The sequence below is a fragment of the Lethenteron reissneri genome, chromosome 33, assembly GCF_015708825.2.
Source record: "Lethenteron reissneri isolate LAM-NWPU_2019-01 chromosome 33, ASM1570882v1, whole genome shotgun sequence".
NCBI lineage: Eukaryota > Metazoa > Chordata > Hyperoartia > Petromyzontiformes > Petromyzontidae > Lethenteron > Lethenteron reissneri.
Genome location: NC_083811.1, coordinates 14,856,621 through 14,874,069, shown reverse-complemented (window position 1 = coordinate 14,874,069; position 17,449 = coordinate 14,856,621). Strand labels below are relative to the sequence as shown.

Sequence of the window (17,449 nt, the reverse complement as noted above, 5' to 3'; positions counted from 1 at the left end):
CCAGATAACTGTTATTATTATCATTATTAGTATCACTATTATTGTCATAATCATACGAACCGCCGCTGCAGGATACACCACGAGATTGACACGGTGGAGACCGAGAACGCACTGATGTGATGTTTATTGTTTCGTTTAATGTCGTCCTGTAATTTCGTTAACAAATTACTGCAACCGAATCCCTAAAAGTTTGACAATGATATAACGTCACTTGCCTAATTCTGTCCACGTCCAACTAACCAGCTGAATTCCATGGCTGCGGGTTTTTGTGTGAGTCTATGGGGTCTCTGTGTGAATCTGTGGGATGTCTGAGTGAGTGTAAGGGGTCTCTGTGTGAGTCTATGGGGGTTCTGTGCGAGTCTATGAGGTCTCTGTGTGAGTCTATGGGTTATCTGTGTGAGTGTAAGGGGTCTCTGTGTGAGTCTATGGGGTTTCTGTGTGAGTTTATGAGGTCTCTGTGTGAGTCTATGGGGTGTCTGTGTGAGTGTAAGGGGTCTCTGTGTGAGTCTGTGGGGCCTCTATGTGATTCTATGGAGTCGCTGTGTGAGGCTATTGGGTCTCTGTGTGAATCTATGGGGTATCTGTGTGAGTCTATCGGTTCTTTATGAAAGTATGTGAAGTCTCTATGCGAGTCTGTGGCATCTCTACCTGAGTCTATAGGGTCTATGTGTGAATCTGTGAGATCTCTATGCGAGTCTGTGGGGTCTCTTTGTGAGTCTGTGAGGTCTCTATGTGAGTCTATGGGTCTCTGTGTCAGTTTATGTAGTTTCTGTGTGAGTCTGTTGGGTCTCTATGTGAGTCTATGGGGTCTCTGTGTGAATCTATGAGGTATATGTGTGAGTCTGTGGAGTCTCTATGTCAATCTGTGGGGTCTCTGTGTGTTGGGTCTCTTTGTGAGTCTGTGAGGTCTCTGTGTGAGTCTATGAGCTCTCTGTGCGAGTCTGTGGGGTCTCTGTGTTTGTCTTTGGTGTCTCTATGTGACTATATGGGGTCTCTGTATGAGTATATTTGGTCTCTGTGTGAAACTATGGGTCTTTGTGTGAGTCTGTAAGGTCTCTATGTGAGTTTGTGGGGTCTCTATGTGAGTCTGTGGAGTCTCTATGTGAGTCTGTGGGGTCTCTATGTGAGTCTGTAAGGTATCTGTGTAAGTCTGTGGGATGTATCTGTGAATCTGTGGGTTCTCTGTGTGGGTCTGCGGGGTCTCTTTGTGACTCTATGGGGTCTCTGTGTGAGCCTGTGGGGTCGCTATGTGAGTCTGTACGGTCTCTATGCGAGTCTGTGGGGTCTCTGTGTGAGTCTATGGGGTCTCTATGTGAGGGGTCTCTATGTCAATCTGTGGGGTCTGTTTGTGAGTCTGCAGGGTCTCTATGTGAGGGTCTCTATGCGAGTCTGTGGGGTCTCTGTGTGAGTCTATGGGGTCTTTGTGCAAGCCTGTGGGGTCTCCATTGTACCATTTGTGACCGGGCTGAGACCATCATTCCAACGTCCTGGGAACTCTGGAGCTTTGCGGTTTAGGTGCTGCGAAGTCACGGGGGGTTGTTTGACCAAAACCCAACCACGCTGATCATTGTGGCTTGATAAAGGGAATAACATTGTTTTCTCGCTTCTTGCGTAGCACCTAACTCGCGTGGGTGCCCCTATCCAGAAGAGCTGCTCAGGTTTTTAAGATCCCTCAAGCTTTTTTGGCATGTCACAGTCCGCTAGAGAATAATTTTCAAGAATGAAGCACAAATCCGCTCGTATAATAGCCATGCATGTCTGCGATGTCTTTAAAATTGGATATCATCATCAACATCATTACAATTACGTGTATTTTTATTTCCTTACGTATTTTTGTATACATTTTTATTTGATAATTATTAGCAGAGTTTGTTTGTATTATCTGTGTACGGAACTGGATAAGTGATTTACACCATTGGAACCTCATTTGCCAGTAAAACATATGATAATTGTTTTTTTACCCTTCTATCTGGCAACAAAACGAACACCTTTTTTACAAGGAGTCATGTTTTCCAGATAGAAAGGTTAAAAAACCAATTATCATATTTTTTTACTGGCAAATGAGGTTCCAATGGTGTAAATGCTTACCCCGAGCTCTCATACTCTGATGGTGCATTGTCTTTGAGTTGTGCGCCCTTTGGCGTCATCTGGTCCAACCCATGTGAGACTAGGCTCTAAGGAAAGTTGTCTCGGGTGTGGACCAATCAACTTCAAGGACAGTGCATATATTATCAGAGTTATGTTTTTTGTTTGCATTATGGCTGCAGGTATTGTGGTCTATGCAAACATGACTCCTTGTAAAAAAGGTGTCAGTTTTGTTGCCAGATAGAAGGGTAGAAAACTTATTATCATATTTTTTACTGGCAAATGAGGTTCCAATGGTGTAAATGCTTACCCCGAGCTCTCATACTCTGATGGTGCATTGTCTTTAAGTTGTGCGCCTTTTGGCGTCATCTGGTCCAATCCATGTGAGACTAGGCTCTAAGGAAAGCTGTCTCGGGTGTGGACCAATCAACTTCAAGGACAGTGTACATATTATCAGAGTTATGTTTTTTGTTTGCATTATGGCTGCAGGTATTCTGGTCTACGCAAACATGGCTCCTTGTAAAAAAGGTGTCAGTTTTGTTGCCAGATAGAAGGGTAAAAAACCAATTATCATGGATAAGTGATGTGCAGCGTTGTGGGATGTAATTGCAGGAATTACGTTCTATGAAATGAAATTATTATTATTTTACGTTTCATTGACTGCACAAAAGATGACAATAAAGAGAGGCATGAAGAGGGAATGATTGCGCTCGGGAATGTCGATCAATATTGAACACACCTTAGAGTAATAATTCGTTTATTTTGGGAGGGAAACAGCAGCCATTAGAGTTGATGGAGAGGTTAAGTGTTGTGTCCGTAATGAGAGGCTTTAGACAAGGATGTGCATCATCAGCTGATTCGTTTGTCCTACATCGTGAAATGATTCTAAGAGATAGAGGAGCTACATGCAGGAAAGGTTGGTGCTCAATATCTAACTCACCCCGAGATATGCAGATGATAGCTGTGTTGTATTTATGTATGTAATGTATATTGAACTTATTTCGCACCGTGCTAATCGGAGGTGATGAGGCAAGGTTGACTGGAGACCGATTAAGGGATTTGAAGGTGGTCGGCTGGGAGTTTAGGGTCGGTTGAGAAGACTCGGGCACCACCCGAGGAACCTGTACGCAGAGAATGCGTCAGGCCACCTGGGCGCCTGTTGTGCGTTGCTCGTCACACGCCTCAAGAGAGTCCCCTTGCATGTCTGCGAGTTATCGGGATATTAAATTAAGCGCCTGCGGACATTCCTCGTCCGGACTTTCCCTTCACCTCTATACAGCATTTTTCATGATGTGTGCATATAGAATCTATTTTGAAAGTATCGCACGCGTGTTCCGTTCTGGCACAATGGATATTGCACAGGACTGATATTATCCAAAAAGCTTTAGATATGTCAGGCTTGCATCAGCAGCTTTTTACCTTGTTTCTGACCTGCTGACCAATCAACTAACACGCGGTATGTTAACACGAACAATGCACACAATGCAACGCGAGATTTAGCAGCAATGCTAAATAAGCGTGTTCACAATGGGCGGCTCTATATAAATACAGCTGTGGATCCGAGCCAACAGACTCGTTACATTGCTTACGTGTCCCTGCCTTCAAAATGAGAAAGGTACTTCGGCGCATCGTTCCAGCAGATGAGGACATCGTATGTGTGTACCTGTACGTGTGTGTACCTGTACGTCTGTGTGTACCTGTACGTGTGTGCGTGTGTACCTGTACGTGTGTGTGTGTACCTGTACGTGTGTGTGTACCTGTGCGTGTGTGTGTATACCTGTACGCGTGTGTATACCTGTACGTGTGTGTACCTGTACGTGTGTGTGTACCCGTACGTGTGTGTGTATCTGTACGTGTGTGTGTGTACCTGTACGTGTGTGTGTACCTGTACGTGTGTGTGTGTACCTATACGTGTGTGTGTTTGTACCTGTACGTGTGTGTGTACCTGTACGTGTGTGTGTGTGTGCCTTTACGTGTGTGTGTTTGTACCTGTACGTGTGTGTACCTGTACGCGTGTGTGTGCCTGCACGTGTGTGTGTGTGTACCTGTACGTGTGTGGGGAGCAGTAGTGTAGCGGTCAGCGCGCTGCGCTATGAACCCGGCGACCCGAGTTCGATTCCCGTTCACGGCCAACGCCAGTGACGATTATCTGAACCGGTACCGGGCCTCCCCTAGGTCGACTCAGCTTCAAATGAGTACCTGGTGCGGTGTTTAAACATCGCCACTAGGGAGACAAAGGCGGCCGGGCGTGGTGCTGGCCACCCACCCCGCTGTGTGCCGTGCCAACCTTCATAGGTGCTCGCTAACAGCACTTACACCAACAGTCTGTTCAGGCTATACGGGGGATCTTTGTCTTTTTTTGAACATGTTATTCTCCTCTGATAGGTATAAATAATATATATGTACAAAGGGTTGCCACTTATCCGGATTTGAGCTGGATAGTCTATGTGGCATCTGTGTTCGGGTAGCAGGAATTGATTTGTACTGCGATCTAGTACTGCTACTGTGTTGCACTTTATCACAGTATACTGCAACGTTTTGATATACGTCGGATAAATTGCAAAGTTGCTCACAACACTAAGATATTATCTTGCCTAGACCTCTCACACGTCCTGCTAGGTTTAGAGTCCACTGCTAAGCACTGTGCATAGATTTTATTTATGACAATATTTTGTTTGCGATGGTGTCGGGGGTATTCGATTGACACGGACATAGCACACACGTAATGGTATGTATACAAACATTTTCAAATTAGTAACATGGACTCTTTCATTTCATACGTGAATATCACACATAGTTAAAGACGTCACTTTTGTTTGAAGATTTAAGATTTTTCATTGCGACAGGTTTATATTTAAAAAAGATATACATTTGACACGGAAAATATGAATATGTTAAAATAACATGTTGGTGAAAATTCTAACAGCGTATTCATTTAATCTTGATTGCCACTGATAGGATATTTTCAGAGGAAGGCCAGTCAGTCAAAATGCCATCATCTTCTTTGTCTCCCAAGAGCAAGATAGATTTAAACAATAGTTTCATAAACTAATGATTCTACGTGCAAATTCACTTAAGCAGCAACTTCACAATTTTTAACGGCGTGTGAAATCCGGCGTGTGTCCCGCGCACTCGGCTGCGCACCGCAGATCATCTTCTTCGAGGAGCGGGACTTCAAGGGCCGCCACTATGAGTCCGGCCAGGACTGCATGAACCTGGCGTCGAACCTGAGCCGCTGCAACTCGATCCGCGTGGAGGGCGGCGCCTGGGTCATCTACGAGCGTCCGGACCACAAGGGCAACATGTACATCATGGAGCCCGGGGAGTACCCCGAGTACCAGCGCTGGATGGCGCACAACGACCACATCGGCTCTTGCAGAGCCATCCGTGGTGTGAGTATCGTAAATATTGCCTTGCAATGATACAATTCAACAAGTTAATAGTAGAGTTTTTTTTTTCAATTGAAATATTTCACCGCTTTTAGGTTGAACAGCTCGTTTGCGAGCGCGTTAACAGGGATACGTACACATAAAACACGTAATGGCACCGTGTACACACACATAAGCACGCGAGCTTATCCACACATATTCACATACCCCCCCATCCGACCACATGGATGAATATGTCTTTGAAATGAATGCCCAGACGTGCTGCTCTCAGGAGCTTATTTAAGCACATTCCTGTGGAGGGAGCTGGTAGGAACGTGTGCGTTGCTCAGTCAATGGCCAGGGTCAACGGCGGCGTGGTGTATTCCGCAAATATGCCCGACTGTGAGGGTGGGCACAAACCGGCATGAGTAGGTTAAACGTTGAGTTGTATAAGGGCACCACGGGGTGACCAGCCCCTCCTCACCCAGCCCCACCCCTCCCACCCCCCACCCAGCCCCACCCTCCCCACCCCCCCACCCAACCCCTCCCCATCCACTTCACCAACGTGTACAAGCTAGTATGGCGATGTACGGGTGGAAGCCTCCATCCCACATTAAATGACCACATATGAATAGTATGCAATGTTTACGTCACTAGATAACGACGCAGGATCGCCACGTGCCAGGGTTTGACGTCGACTGTCCAACAATTGGCGTCTTGTTTTGGGTGGCGGAAATGTATTTACACCAAGATTTGGTGCCGGCACTACGTTGAACTGTATCACAGTGTACTGCACAGTTTGGATAGACCTAGAGTCGCAAAAAATATGTGGGTTTGGTCTGTGGAAAAGGTAGCGACAATACCACTACATATGACTACGAGTACTTGTCGTTGTTGCCACGGATAAAACAAGTAGTAAAAACGAGTATGTTTCCATCTACGGATAATCTAAATTCTTAAATCATTTTGTATATATGTATTTTGAACTTCTTTCGCACCGTACCTAGCCAGATAGAAATAGCGCGACTGTTCTCGAGTGCCGTTGTATCGTCTCTACCAAAGCGATGCTCTGTGCGTGGGGTTGCCGCGATGGCAAGTCAGACTGCTCCACGGCTTTCAGATCGACCCTTGACCGCCCGATCCCGTCGGGACCTAATTTCTCAAACTTTATTGGATCTCCATTGGCTTCCGATTGATTGAGCTCCGTGCAGAAATTAAAAGACTGTGTTAAATTCACAAAACGCTGCGCTGTCTGCAATTGCAGCTTTACAATCCTCTCAGACGTTTGAGGTCCCTACACACTCCATGTCCCTCTGTCAGACAACGTTTCATCGATACATCTTTGCGGCTTGGCCTTTTTATGGTCCTTGGTTCTTAAATCTGGAATGCTCTGCCCGTAGAAAATGGGTAGTGTTTTTTTTCGTTACGAGGGGGTGGTGTCATTGACACATGTGTTGAGCATGTTAAAGAAGATGCCATTCCTATGCATTGCCACTGATATATTGCACTGTGAGATATCTATATATATAAAATCGTTCATGTCTGTCTGTGTGTGTGTGTGTGTGGATTTCGGCCCATACGCACTTTCATTGGACGACGGTTGCCCCTGGCAACGGCTAGCCACGCCTTCGCCGCTTTCATTGGACCTGGCAACGGCTAGCGACGCCTTCGCCAAGGGCTGCAGTTTCATTGGACGGCGGTTGCCCCTGCCAACGGCTAGCCACGCCTTCGCCACTTTCATAAGCTCCGTATTTAATTAAATAATAGCCATTACACAGTATTGTTGGAGCGCTGAGGGGGGGGGGGGAAGGCACGCCACCCGTACCCTGCCTCTTCCAAGCCGACAATTTTAGGCGAGGCCGCAGGCTTTGCACGCTACTAGGCCTCGACACCCACCACGCCACTCTGAGGTAAATTCATCAAAGTTTTTCCTACTCTTCACTACACCCCCACCACAATGTGTGCTATTAATATTACTTTTAAACCCAACGCGCCAACAATCGATTACTTTAATGTTCACTGTACAAATACTCATTAAGCTGGGTGAGCGTACTGCCAGTCTATCATGTACACTGTAGCCTGCTTATTAAGCTCGGTGAGCGTACTGCCACTCTATCATGTACACTCTAGCCTGCTTATGAAGCTGAGTGCGTGTACTGGCAGTCTATAATGTGGACTCTTGCCTGGTTATTATAATCGATTCTTTATATGTTCTTTGTACAAACAGTCATTAAGCTGCTTGAGCGACCCCAGTTCGATTCCAACTCACGCCCACCACCGCTGACGATTATTTGAAACGGACCTGGCCCTCCCCTAGGTCCACTCAGCCTCAAACGCGTAACTGCTGTCGTGTGTGAACATCGTCACTGGGGAGACAAAGGCGGCCGGGCATCGTGGATCCAAGTCCCGGGCGAAGCCGGGTCATGTGTATGTGTGTTTATGTGTATGTCTGTGTGTCTCTATGTATGTGTGTATGTATGTGTATGTATGTGTTTGTGTGTATGTGTGTGTGTATGTATGTGGGTTTTTTTGTATGTCTTTATGTGTATGTCTGCGTGTCTCTATGTATGTGTGTATGTACGTGTGTGCATGTGTTTGTGTGTATGTATGTGTGTGTGTATGTATGTGTGTGTATGTGTTTCTGTGTATGTATGTGTGTGTATGTATGTGTGTTATGTGTCTGTCTGTGTGTCTGCATGTATGTGTGTGTGTATTGTGTATGTGTTTGTGTGCATGTATGTGTGTGTTTGTGTGTATGTGTATGTCTGTGTGTGTGTATGTGTGTGTATGTGTATGTATGTGTTTGTATGTGTTTGTGTGTTTACGCTCGCATTACACAAATGTGTTGCAGGTCTAAGGCGTTCCTCGCGCAGCATTGCCGCTTTATTATTGCAGTCGTTTACTGCCGTGCGCACCCTGAAAGTCGTGTGTGTCTGCAGCAAGCGCGTGTATGTGTTCCTATGGACGCGCGCGCGTGTGTTGTGTAGGGGGAACGGTAGTGTAGTGCTTAGCGTGCTGTCTGTGTCTGTGTGTGTGTGTCTGTGTGTGTGTCTGTGTGTGTGCGTGTGTGGTGTGTGGGGAGCGATAGTGTAGTGCTTAGCGTGCTGTCTGTGTGTCTGTGTGTGTGTGTGTCTGTCTGTGTCTGTCTGTGTGTGTCTGCGTGTGTCTGTGTGTGTGTCTGTGTGTGTGTCTGTGCGTGTGTGGTGTGTGAGGAGCGGTGGGTGTAGTGCTTAACGCTACGCTGCGCTACCAACCCGGCGAACCGAGTTCGATTCCCGCTCACGGCCACCACCGGTGACGATTATTTGAACCTCCCCTAGGTCCACTCAGCCTCAAACGAGTAACTGGTGTTGCGTATTAACATCGGCACTGGGGAGACAAAGGCGGCCGGGCGTGGTGGATCCAAGTCCCGGGCGAAGCCGGGTCATGTGTATGTGTGTATGTGTTTATGTGTATGTCTGTGTGTCTGTATGCATGTGTGTATGTATGTGTGTGCATGTGTTTGTGTGTATGTATGTGTGTGTGTATGTATGTGGGTTTTTTTGTATGTGTTTATGTGTATGTCTGCGTGCCTGTATGTATGTGTGTATGTACGTCTGTGGATGTGTTTGTGTGTATGTATGTGTGTGTCTATGTATGTGTGTGTATGTGTTTCTGTGTTTGTATGTGTGTGTATGTATGTGTGTTATGTGTCTGTCTGTGTGTCTGCATGTATGTGTGTGTGTATTGTGTATGTGTTTGTGTGTGTTTGTGTGTTTACGCTCGCATTACACAAATGTGTAATGCGGGTCTAAGGCGTTCCTTACACAGCATTGCCGCTTTATTATTTCAGTCGTTTACTGCCGTACGCACCCTGAAAGTCGTGTGTGTCTGCAGCAAGCGCGTGTATGTGTACCTATGGACGCGCGCGCGTGTGTTGTGTAGGGGGAACGGTAGTGTAGTGCTTAGCGTGCTGCCTGTGTCTGTGTGTGTGTGTCTGTGTGTGTGTGTGTGTGTCTGTGTGTGTGTCTGTGTGTGTGTGTGTGCGTGTGTGGTGTGTGGGGAGCGGTAGTGTAGTGGTTAGCGTGCTGTCTGTGTGTCTGTGTGTCTCTGTCTGTGTGTGTCTGCGTGTGTCTGTGTGTGTGTCTGTGTGTGTGTCTGTGCGTGTGTGGTGTGTGAGGAGCGGTGGGTGTAGTGCTTAACGCTACGCTGCGCTACCAACCCGGCGAACCCAGTTCGATTCCCGCTCACGGCCACCACCGGTGACGATTATTTGAACCTCCCCTAGGTCGACTCTGCCTCAAACGAGTAACTGCTGTAGCGTATTAACATCGCCACTGGGGAGACAAAGGCGGCCGGCCGTGGTAGATACAAGTCCCGGGCGAAGCCGGGTAGTACAGCTAGTATCTTATATATGTGCTTTTGTGACTCATTAAAAGTTATTTTATCATCCTGTACAGCGCTCTGAAACCACGTTGTGATACGTTGCGCTTGAGAATGTTTGTTAAATAAACAAAGTGTACAAAACCAAACATATGTTTTTGCACTGATGGCTGCTGTATAAACTTTCCGAACGGTGGCTCATTCGCTAAACTTTAAAGGGAAACATATTCTCACAAAGCAATGTCAATATATCAGCGATCTGTGCATGTATGTCCTTTGGTCTGTACGAGGCAAGCTAATTTTTCTTTTTTACAACGGTGACAAATAAGACATTTCGAACGAGCAGCCAGAATTTCATCGTGCAGCAATGCAGGGTTCGAAATTGTAACACTCTGTCTTCGAATCCTCTCCGCGGTGTGTGTTCGCAGTGCAACACCACCAACAACCGCCTGTCCCTGTATCGCGAAGACAACTTCGGTGGCCACATGACGGAGTGCGCGGAGGATTGCCCACACCTTTACGACCGCTACAGCATGCGAGAGGCGCGCTCTGTGAGGGTGCACGACGGCGCCTGGGTGGCGTACGAGGAGCCGCACTACCGCGGGCGCCAGTACCTGCTGGAGAAGGGCGACTACCGCAAGTGCAACGAGTGGGGCGCAATGAGCCCCACCATGCAGTCGGTGCGCTGCATCCGACAGTTCTGAAGGCTCCACGGCAGAATATCCCTGCTCGGCCATTGCTGTTCATGTGATTGAATAGTTAATAAATAAGCATGCAACAAAAAATACCAATACGCCTTTTTGCTGTTTTTTTCCAAGGATAGACAAATGTTGTTGAGATTTGACTCTTCAGAATGCGATAGGATTTGGGGTTTTGCCCAAACTCTGCTATTTACTACTATAATGAGCCAATAATGTCTGTGTGTCTCACGCTTGACGTCACTCGACGGCCAGCCTCCCTCATTAATAATCATGAGCAGGTGACGTCACTCCACATCAAACAGCCCCCCTTATTAATAATCATGAAGAGGTGACGTCTTCCAAATGGACACCCCCCCCCCGCCATTAATAATAATTAGCGGGTGACGTCACTCCACATGGGGGGGCGAGGCGCCTCCTCCCCATTCCTCAGCGTCAACTTACAACCCTCACTACAAAGGCTCTCACGTCACGCGATCTCCGTAACGCTGTTGAGACATCGAAGTAAAAAGGAAGTCATGATGAACAAGGGATTATAACCTTTCAATGAAATAAGTCTGTGTCACCGCGGCGTTACAAATTGCACGCGAATTGATGCAATGAATATCACGTCGCGGTCTGCTTTTCGCTTGCAAGTTTCAGATTTATTGAAATACACACGTCCTTGGACGGGCAAAAGGCTCGTTGTACATAAGAATGGTGGAAATTCGCCAGTATATACGACGGCTTGCTGTGCCGGCAGTTCTCGCGACACCAAGAATGTCATGTGGAAATTTATAGCAGAAAAATAATCTCATTATTTACTGCAGCCATGCAATTCCCCCGCACTTGTCACTTTGTGGCGTGATTATATGCATGGTTTATCACAAATATAACCATACCTAGGCAGAATACCAGTACAATACCCGATTAATGTGGATATTGTAACATTCTAACTTTAAATGCAGCCCATAAAATAAAAAAATTAGGCAAGAGAAAAATGAATCTGGGTCTGTAATTCTTGACAGAAAAGACAATTTGGCTGGGACAGCAAACTTGACTTCATGGCCAAATTAAAACCGGTGGCTACGACTCCGTCTCATGTGTAATAAAAGGACTCGAACACTTCTTTCTGTCTTCGTGTCTTTATTCAGGTTCACGTCTTTACCCACACGGCACTCTGTTATAACTCCTGTATTTGTAGCCCCCGGCTATTCACTGCTATTATAGCTTCCTCTCCCCTCTGACTCTCTGCTTCATCTACTGTAACCTCCTCCCTGCAGACTCGCTTCTACCCCTACGCAGACTCCTGCTGCTACCCCTATGTGCAGACCCTCTGGCTGTCACTGTATGCAGACCCGCTGCCCACTCTCTCTCTGTGCAGCCCCGCTGCTGACTGCAGCCTCCTCGCTGCTTCGGGTCGGTCACCGCTGGCCAACGGTGCCGATCCTCGCTCCCCCCGTGTTCGTGGCGATCTCGCCACACCCTGCTTCGCCCTTCGTGGCCTTCCTCTGTTCCTGGTTCCCCGTCACTCCCCTTGCTCTTCCGGTTCCCCTCCTTCTATACTCAACCCCTCTGCCCCCCACGTGACCTAACTCCTCCCCCCCTGACGGCACCTCAGAAGGGCCGTTTACAACCGCATTACATCACCCTCCCCCCTAAAGAAAATCCAGCCGACCTCGGCTGAATTGCAACCTGAAAAGCAATGCGGGTGTAAAGGGCCAACACGCAAAAAGACACGAAGCATTGAAGAACATTATAACAATAACACAACACAACACAATCTAACGAAACGTGAGGGATTTCGAGCGAGTACGGGTAGCCGGGCCGTCCCGGACGGTCGGCGGCCCACCCGCCGAGCGGGAACGTGGAAGGGTTTTAGGGGCGACGGGCGCAAGTTCTTCCGTCGCCATTGGAGGCCCGCCACTGTCCCGCTCGCGTCCAGAAACATCCCGTACTCGCGTCCGCGGAGGGATAGGAAGAGCTGCAGGTCCCGTGGGTTCTGCGGCTCCGGTCGGCGTCCCACAAGCGGAAGGTCCTCCTCCCTGCGTTGTCACGGCCGGCTTGTCTGTGAAGGGTACGACAGGCGCTCTCGCAAGGTCAGCAGACACAGGCAAGGGCGAGTCGGCAGCAACAGACCCCGGCAAGGCAACTTCGGGAGATGACGCATCCGGCCGTGGGGCAATGTATGGCTTCAACCGGGACGTGTGCACGAACCAACGCCGTGCACCAACCTGAACACGCGCCGACTGTGGGTTGGGAACCTCAATGAGGCGGACCGGACCCTGCCAAGGTCGATGTAATTTAGGAGATGTACCTGGCCGCACCTGTGGGCAATGAAGCCAGGCCAGGTCCCCCTTTCTCCAGGGACACTCCCCCTTTGAACGTCGGGCACACCGCTCATTCCTGGCCTGAGCCTTGGCAGTAGCCATGCGGGCATTTTCCCTCGCCTCAGCGACACGCCGAACGTTGTCCTTAATATACTCAGGAAGAGGCTTAACAGGCCCCCTCGCACCGGTTCCCAACTGGTCATGAATCGGCGGCACATTCTCACGGCCGTACATAAGAAAAAACGGCGAGTATCCAGTAGCCGCGTGCGGCGTCATGCGATACGCCGAAAGCACCCCAGGGATATGAAAATCCCAATCAGATTGGTTTTCCCCGACCGTATGGCACAGCATGGCGGACAGAGTCCGATTCAACCGTTCCACCATACCATCCGTTTGCGGGTGGTAGGGGGACGTCCGTATCTTTTTAGTTCCAAGAGCCGCACACACCTCCCCCAACAATTTAGACGAAAAGTTACGTCCCTGATCCGTAAGGAGCCTCTCCGGAGCCCCTTTGTCCATTACATACCCAAATAGAAAGGCGTCCGTGATAGACGCCGCTGACTGGTCAGGCAAGGGCCAGGCCATCGGCCAGCGGGAGAGGTACTCCACCCCCACCAGTAAATACTTATTCCCTTTAGCTGATGGCGGAAAGGGTCCCAAAATATCTAACGCCACCAACTCATTAACCCGAGATACTTTAATCGATTGTATCGGCGGAACATATGGATGTTTAGGCGGCTTACGGCGGGCACAATCGGGACACGCGCGAACGTGACCGACGACATCCGTCGTCATGCCGTGCCAATAATAGTCTCGCTGCAGCGTCAATAGGGTTTTCTGCACCCCCAGGTGTAAAAGTGTGTCACAGTGCAAGGATCTAATCAACTCATAGCGCAATGACGCAGGCACAACGAGACGCCAGTGTTCCTGTATCCCTTCCCTCCACATCAGTAACCCATCTCGGAGAGCAGTTTCCGAATTACCACCCGCACCGACTTCCTTACCCGCCCTCTCCGTTCGTTTCCGTAACGACACCAAAGAATCGTCCAACATTTGCTCCCGAATCCACACAGACCTTGGAAGACGCAAAATCCCGTCAGCCGGTCCCCCTTCAACCGGTCCCGGTGTAAGCGGAGGTTCGAGAACATCCACTGCCCGCGCGACAGGCTGAGGGGGGGGCTGAGCCGGTCCACACCTATGCGTCCCCGACGCACACGCACAAGGGGATTGTTGCGGCAATCTGGACAGTGCGTCCGCGTTAGCGTGACGCACACCCTTCCGATGGTGAATTTGGAAGGAGAATTCTTGCAACGTGTCCAGCCATCTCGCCAATTGTCCGGATGGCTGGTCCATCTTAAGAGCGTACTGCAAGGCCGCATGGTCCGTTCGGACAATAAACGACCGACCGTACAGATACGGTCGAAATTGGCGGAGAAAATACACAATAGCCAAAAGTTCCCTGCGAGTGACGCAGTAACGAGTTTCCGCGGGAGACAAAACCCGACTCCCGTACGCCACCACACGCTCAACACCACCTTTTGACTGGGACAACACCGCCCCAATCCCGGTGTCACTCGCATCAGTATCCAGAATGAAGGGATGGTCAAAATCCGGATAATCCAACGTCGGCGCAGTAGCCAGTAAGTCGCGCAGGCTCCGAAACGCCGCCTCCTCCGGCGGTCCCCACACAAATTTGTGCCCCTTCCCAGTAAGGAGATGCAAAGGCCTGGCGATAGTAGCGAAATTCGGAACAAACCTCCGGTAATATGAGGCGAACCCCAAAAACCGACGCACATCACCCACCGTGGCGGGGGTTGCCCAATCCCGGACACACGCAGTTTTCTCTGGATCCGTGGCCACCCCGTCCGCACTAACAATATGTCCCAAGTATCGAACGGAACGTTGCAGTAGATGACATTTCTTAGGCTTGAATTTCAAATTAGCAGAACGCATTCTGGCAAAAACGGCCTCCAACCGCAATAGATGCTCATCAAATGTGCGGCTGAAGACAATAATATCATCTAAATAAATGAGACATGTCTCCCACTGCAACCCCGTCAATACCAACTCCATCAATCTCTGAAAGGTGGCAGGGGCTGCATTCAACCCCATCGGCAGACAGTTAAATTGGAACAACCCCTGCGGCGTACGGAACGCTGTCTTTTCCCGCGAGGGCTCGTCAAGGGGAAGCTGCCAGAAGCCCGAAGAGAGATCTAGCGTTGAAAAAAACTTAGCCCCTGACAAGGCGTCGAGAGAATCGTCCATACGCGGCAGGGGATACGCATCTGCCACCGATACTCTATTTAACTTCCGAAAATCCACACAAAATCGTAATTTACCATCTTTCTTTTTAACCAACACAACAGGCGCGCCCCACGGGCTATTAGACGGAGATATAATATCCGCTTCCAACATGTCTTCCACTGCCCCTCGAACGTGCTCACGCTCAGCCGGACTCATCCGACGCGAGTTCAAGCGGATAGGGGCCGCGTCCCCCGTTTCGATGTGATGAGAGAGCAGCGAGGTGCGTCCCAAGTCCAAATCGTCCGAGCTAAACACATCGGAATAGCTCGCTAATAATTTATGAATCGCACAACGCTGCTCAGCGGAAAGGGCCGAATTTTCCGCACATAATTCGGCGATCCAACGATCGTCCACCCCTCCGTCGTGTGAAACACCACCCACCAGCCCCCCCGTCCGGAATGTCACTCTGAGCCGTAAACGCCGTAGTGGCGTGTGCCACAACGGTACCAGCCGGCACACACACGCTTTCAGAACTCGCATTTAACACCTGCAAAAACGGGCGCTGATCCGGACGGACAATGGTTTGCGCCCCCACCAGTGCCAATCCGCCCGTAACAGCGGCGGACGGCGACAGCAAAATTCCACAAGCACCCTGCCGACCCGGAACCGGCTTCCGGTATCGTAGGGGAATGAGCATCTGCGAGCCAGGTGGAATATCAACTGAAACTTCCGATAACGCCTGCACCTGGGCAACCGGAGCCGGTCGCCCCCAGGTGGACTGTAAAAACGCCAATTTGCGGCCCCCTGGTAGTTCAATGCAATTTTCGTTGATCCTAATTAGAATGGGCATCTTAGCCAAAAAATCCGTGCCCAACATGCAAGGAACCGCCAGGGACCTCGAAATTAACACAACGCCCGAGGCCGAGACCCCCCCGATAGAAATATTAGCGTCCACCTGTCCCACGATGCCCATACTACCCCCGTTCGCAGCGATGCAGGAAGCGTAAGCCGGCCTCACGGCCCCCGGTGGGATGTTCAAAAGATGAAATATAACATCCGAAATAATGGTCGCGGACGCCCCGGAATCCACCAAAATACGCACGTCCACCCCTTGGATCGACCCCGGTACAGTGGACGAACCTGTAGCGGCCGCGACAACCCGCCGAGCCAACTTACGCCACTGCGTTATCGAGCGACAAGGCGCAGATACTGGCCTCCCGTATTTTAGAACATCCGCGTCGCACAACAAGGGCGATGAGTGAGGTGTCAGGCCTTGCCGGGTGTCTGGTGCGCACCGACTTGCCTGTGCCGGAGGGTCTTTCTTTGGGACGTCCGCGATCGAGGCCTCCTGCTGGGGCGGCCCCGGAACCCGGGCCCAGCAGTCCCTGGCATAGTGGCCCCGACGGCCGCAACGGAAACAGTCGACGTCGGGTCGGCGCGCAGCAGGCACCCCGTCCCGACGTGGCCGCGCCGGCGGCGGAGCCCGCGGCCCCGGCCCGCTTCGAGCCGGCCACGGAGTGGAGGCGGCCGACAGCTCCTTTGGGCCGGTCGCATCCGGCACGTACACGGCCTTTGTAGGGTCCCACCCTACGGCCCCCCCATCGACGACAGGACCGCCCGTCCACGCCGTGACTTGTTTCCAGCGGCGGAGATTGAACTGGGCGTCCAAACACTTGGCCGCGGTCCGGGACGTGAGTTTCTCGTGACCGCACGCCGGCATAGGAATGCCCAGATCCCGGGATAACTCTAACATCTTCCCCAAGATGAGAGGTTCCAGCAGGTCAGGCTCCGTCTCCGGGTAAGCGGCCATCGCGAGTTCCAGCACGGCGCCCCTGTACGCTACAGGCGACTCCTCCGGTGCGCGTTGCCGCAGCACGAAGCGGCGATGGGCGTCATCCGGTGGCTCGTACGCGTCCGTAATTTCGTCGAACACTCCACGCAATGTTTTCTTCTTCGCAGCTTTTATAGAGCGAAAAAAACGAACAGACTCATCGTCAAGGAGAGTCGGAAGCACCTCCAGCGCCTCGGCGTCCGTCCACCTTGCCGTTCGTACCGCCGCCAAAAATCGACAAGCGAACGCACTCCAATCGCCCCCGATGGAGAACTCCTTAACAGTTGTAAGGTGACGACTGCGGCTCCTTGGCCTGCTTCCGTCCGTCACCGACTCTTCCGGCGGCAAGTTCAGCAAGGCGTCGCAACGCGGTGTCTCCAAGATGGCGGACGATCCTCGTGGCGGCCCCAAAATGGCGGCTTCCCGCCTTCCGTGGTGCGCCACGCCCAAGATGGCGTCTTCACGCCGCGTGGTCGATGGCGGCGCCATCGAAGACGACCCGGGCTCCTGCCGATCACCACCATCACCTACCAACGCCGCCCTTGGCGTGAC

General features: G+C 50.5%; 1 protein-coding gene across 1 annotated transcript; it reads left to right on the top strand.

Moving 5' to 3' along the window:
- The first annotated feature begins 2,594 nt into the window (after positions 1-2,594).
- Positions 2,595-10,578, top strand: LOC133350438 (gamma-crystallin S-like). The gene is made up of 3 exons (XM_061564776.1): positions 2,595-2,613; positions 5,167-5,477; positions 10,244-10,578. The coding sequence occupies exons 1-3, from the start codon at positions 2,595-2,597 to the stop codon at positions 10,517-10,519; spliced, it is 606 nt and encodes a 201-aa protein (XP_061420760.1). The 3' UTR covers positions 10,520-10,578.
- Positions 10,579-17,449: the final 6,871 nt, after the last annotated feature.

Excerpts from the sequence above, each read along its gene's own strand:
- LOC133350438 (XM_061564776.1), top strand. Across the intron at positions 5,478-10,243 it reads CTTGCAGAGCCATCCGTGGT|TGCAACACCACCAACAACCG; the intron begins GTGAGTATCGTA and ends GTGTGTTCGCAG.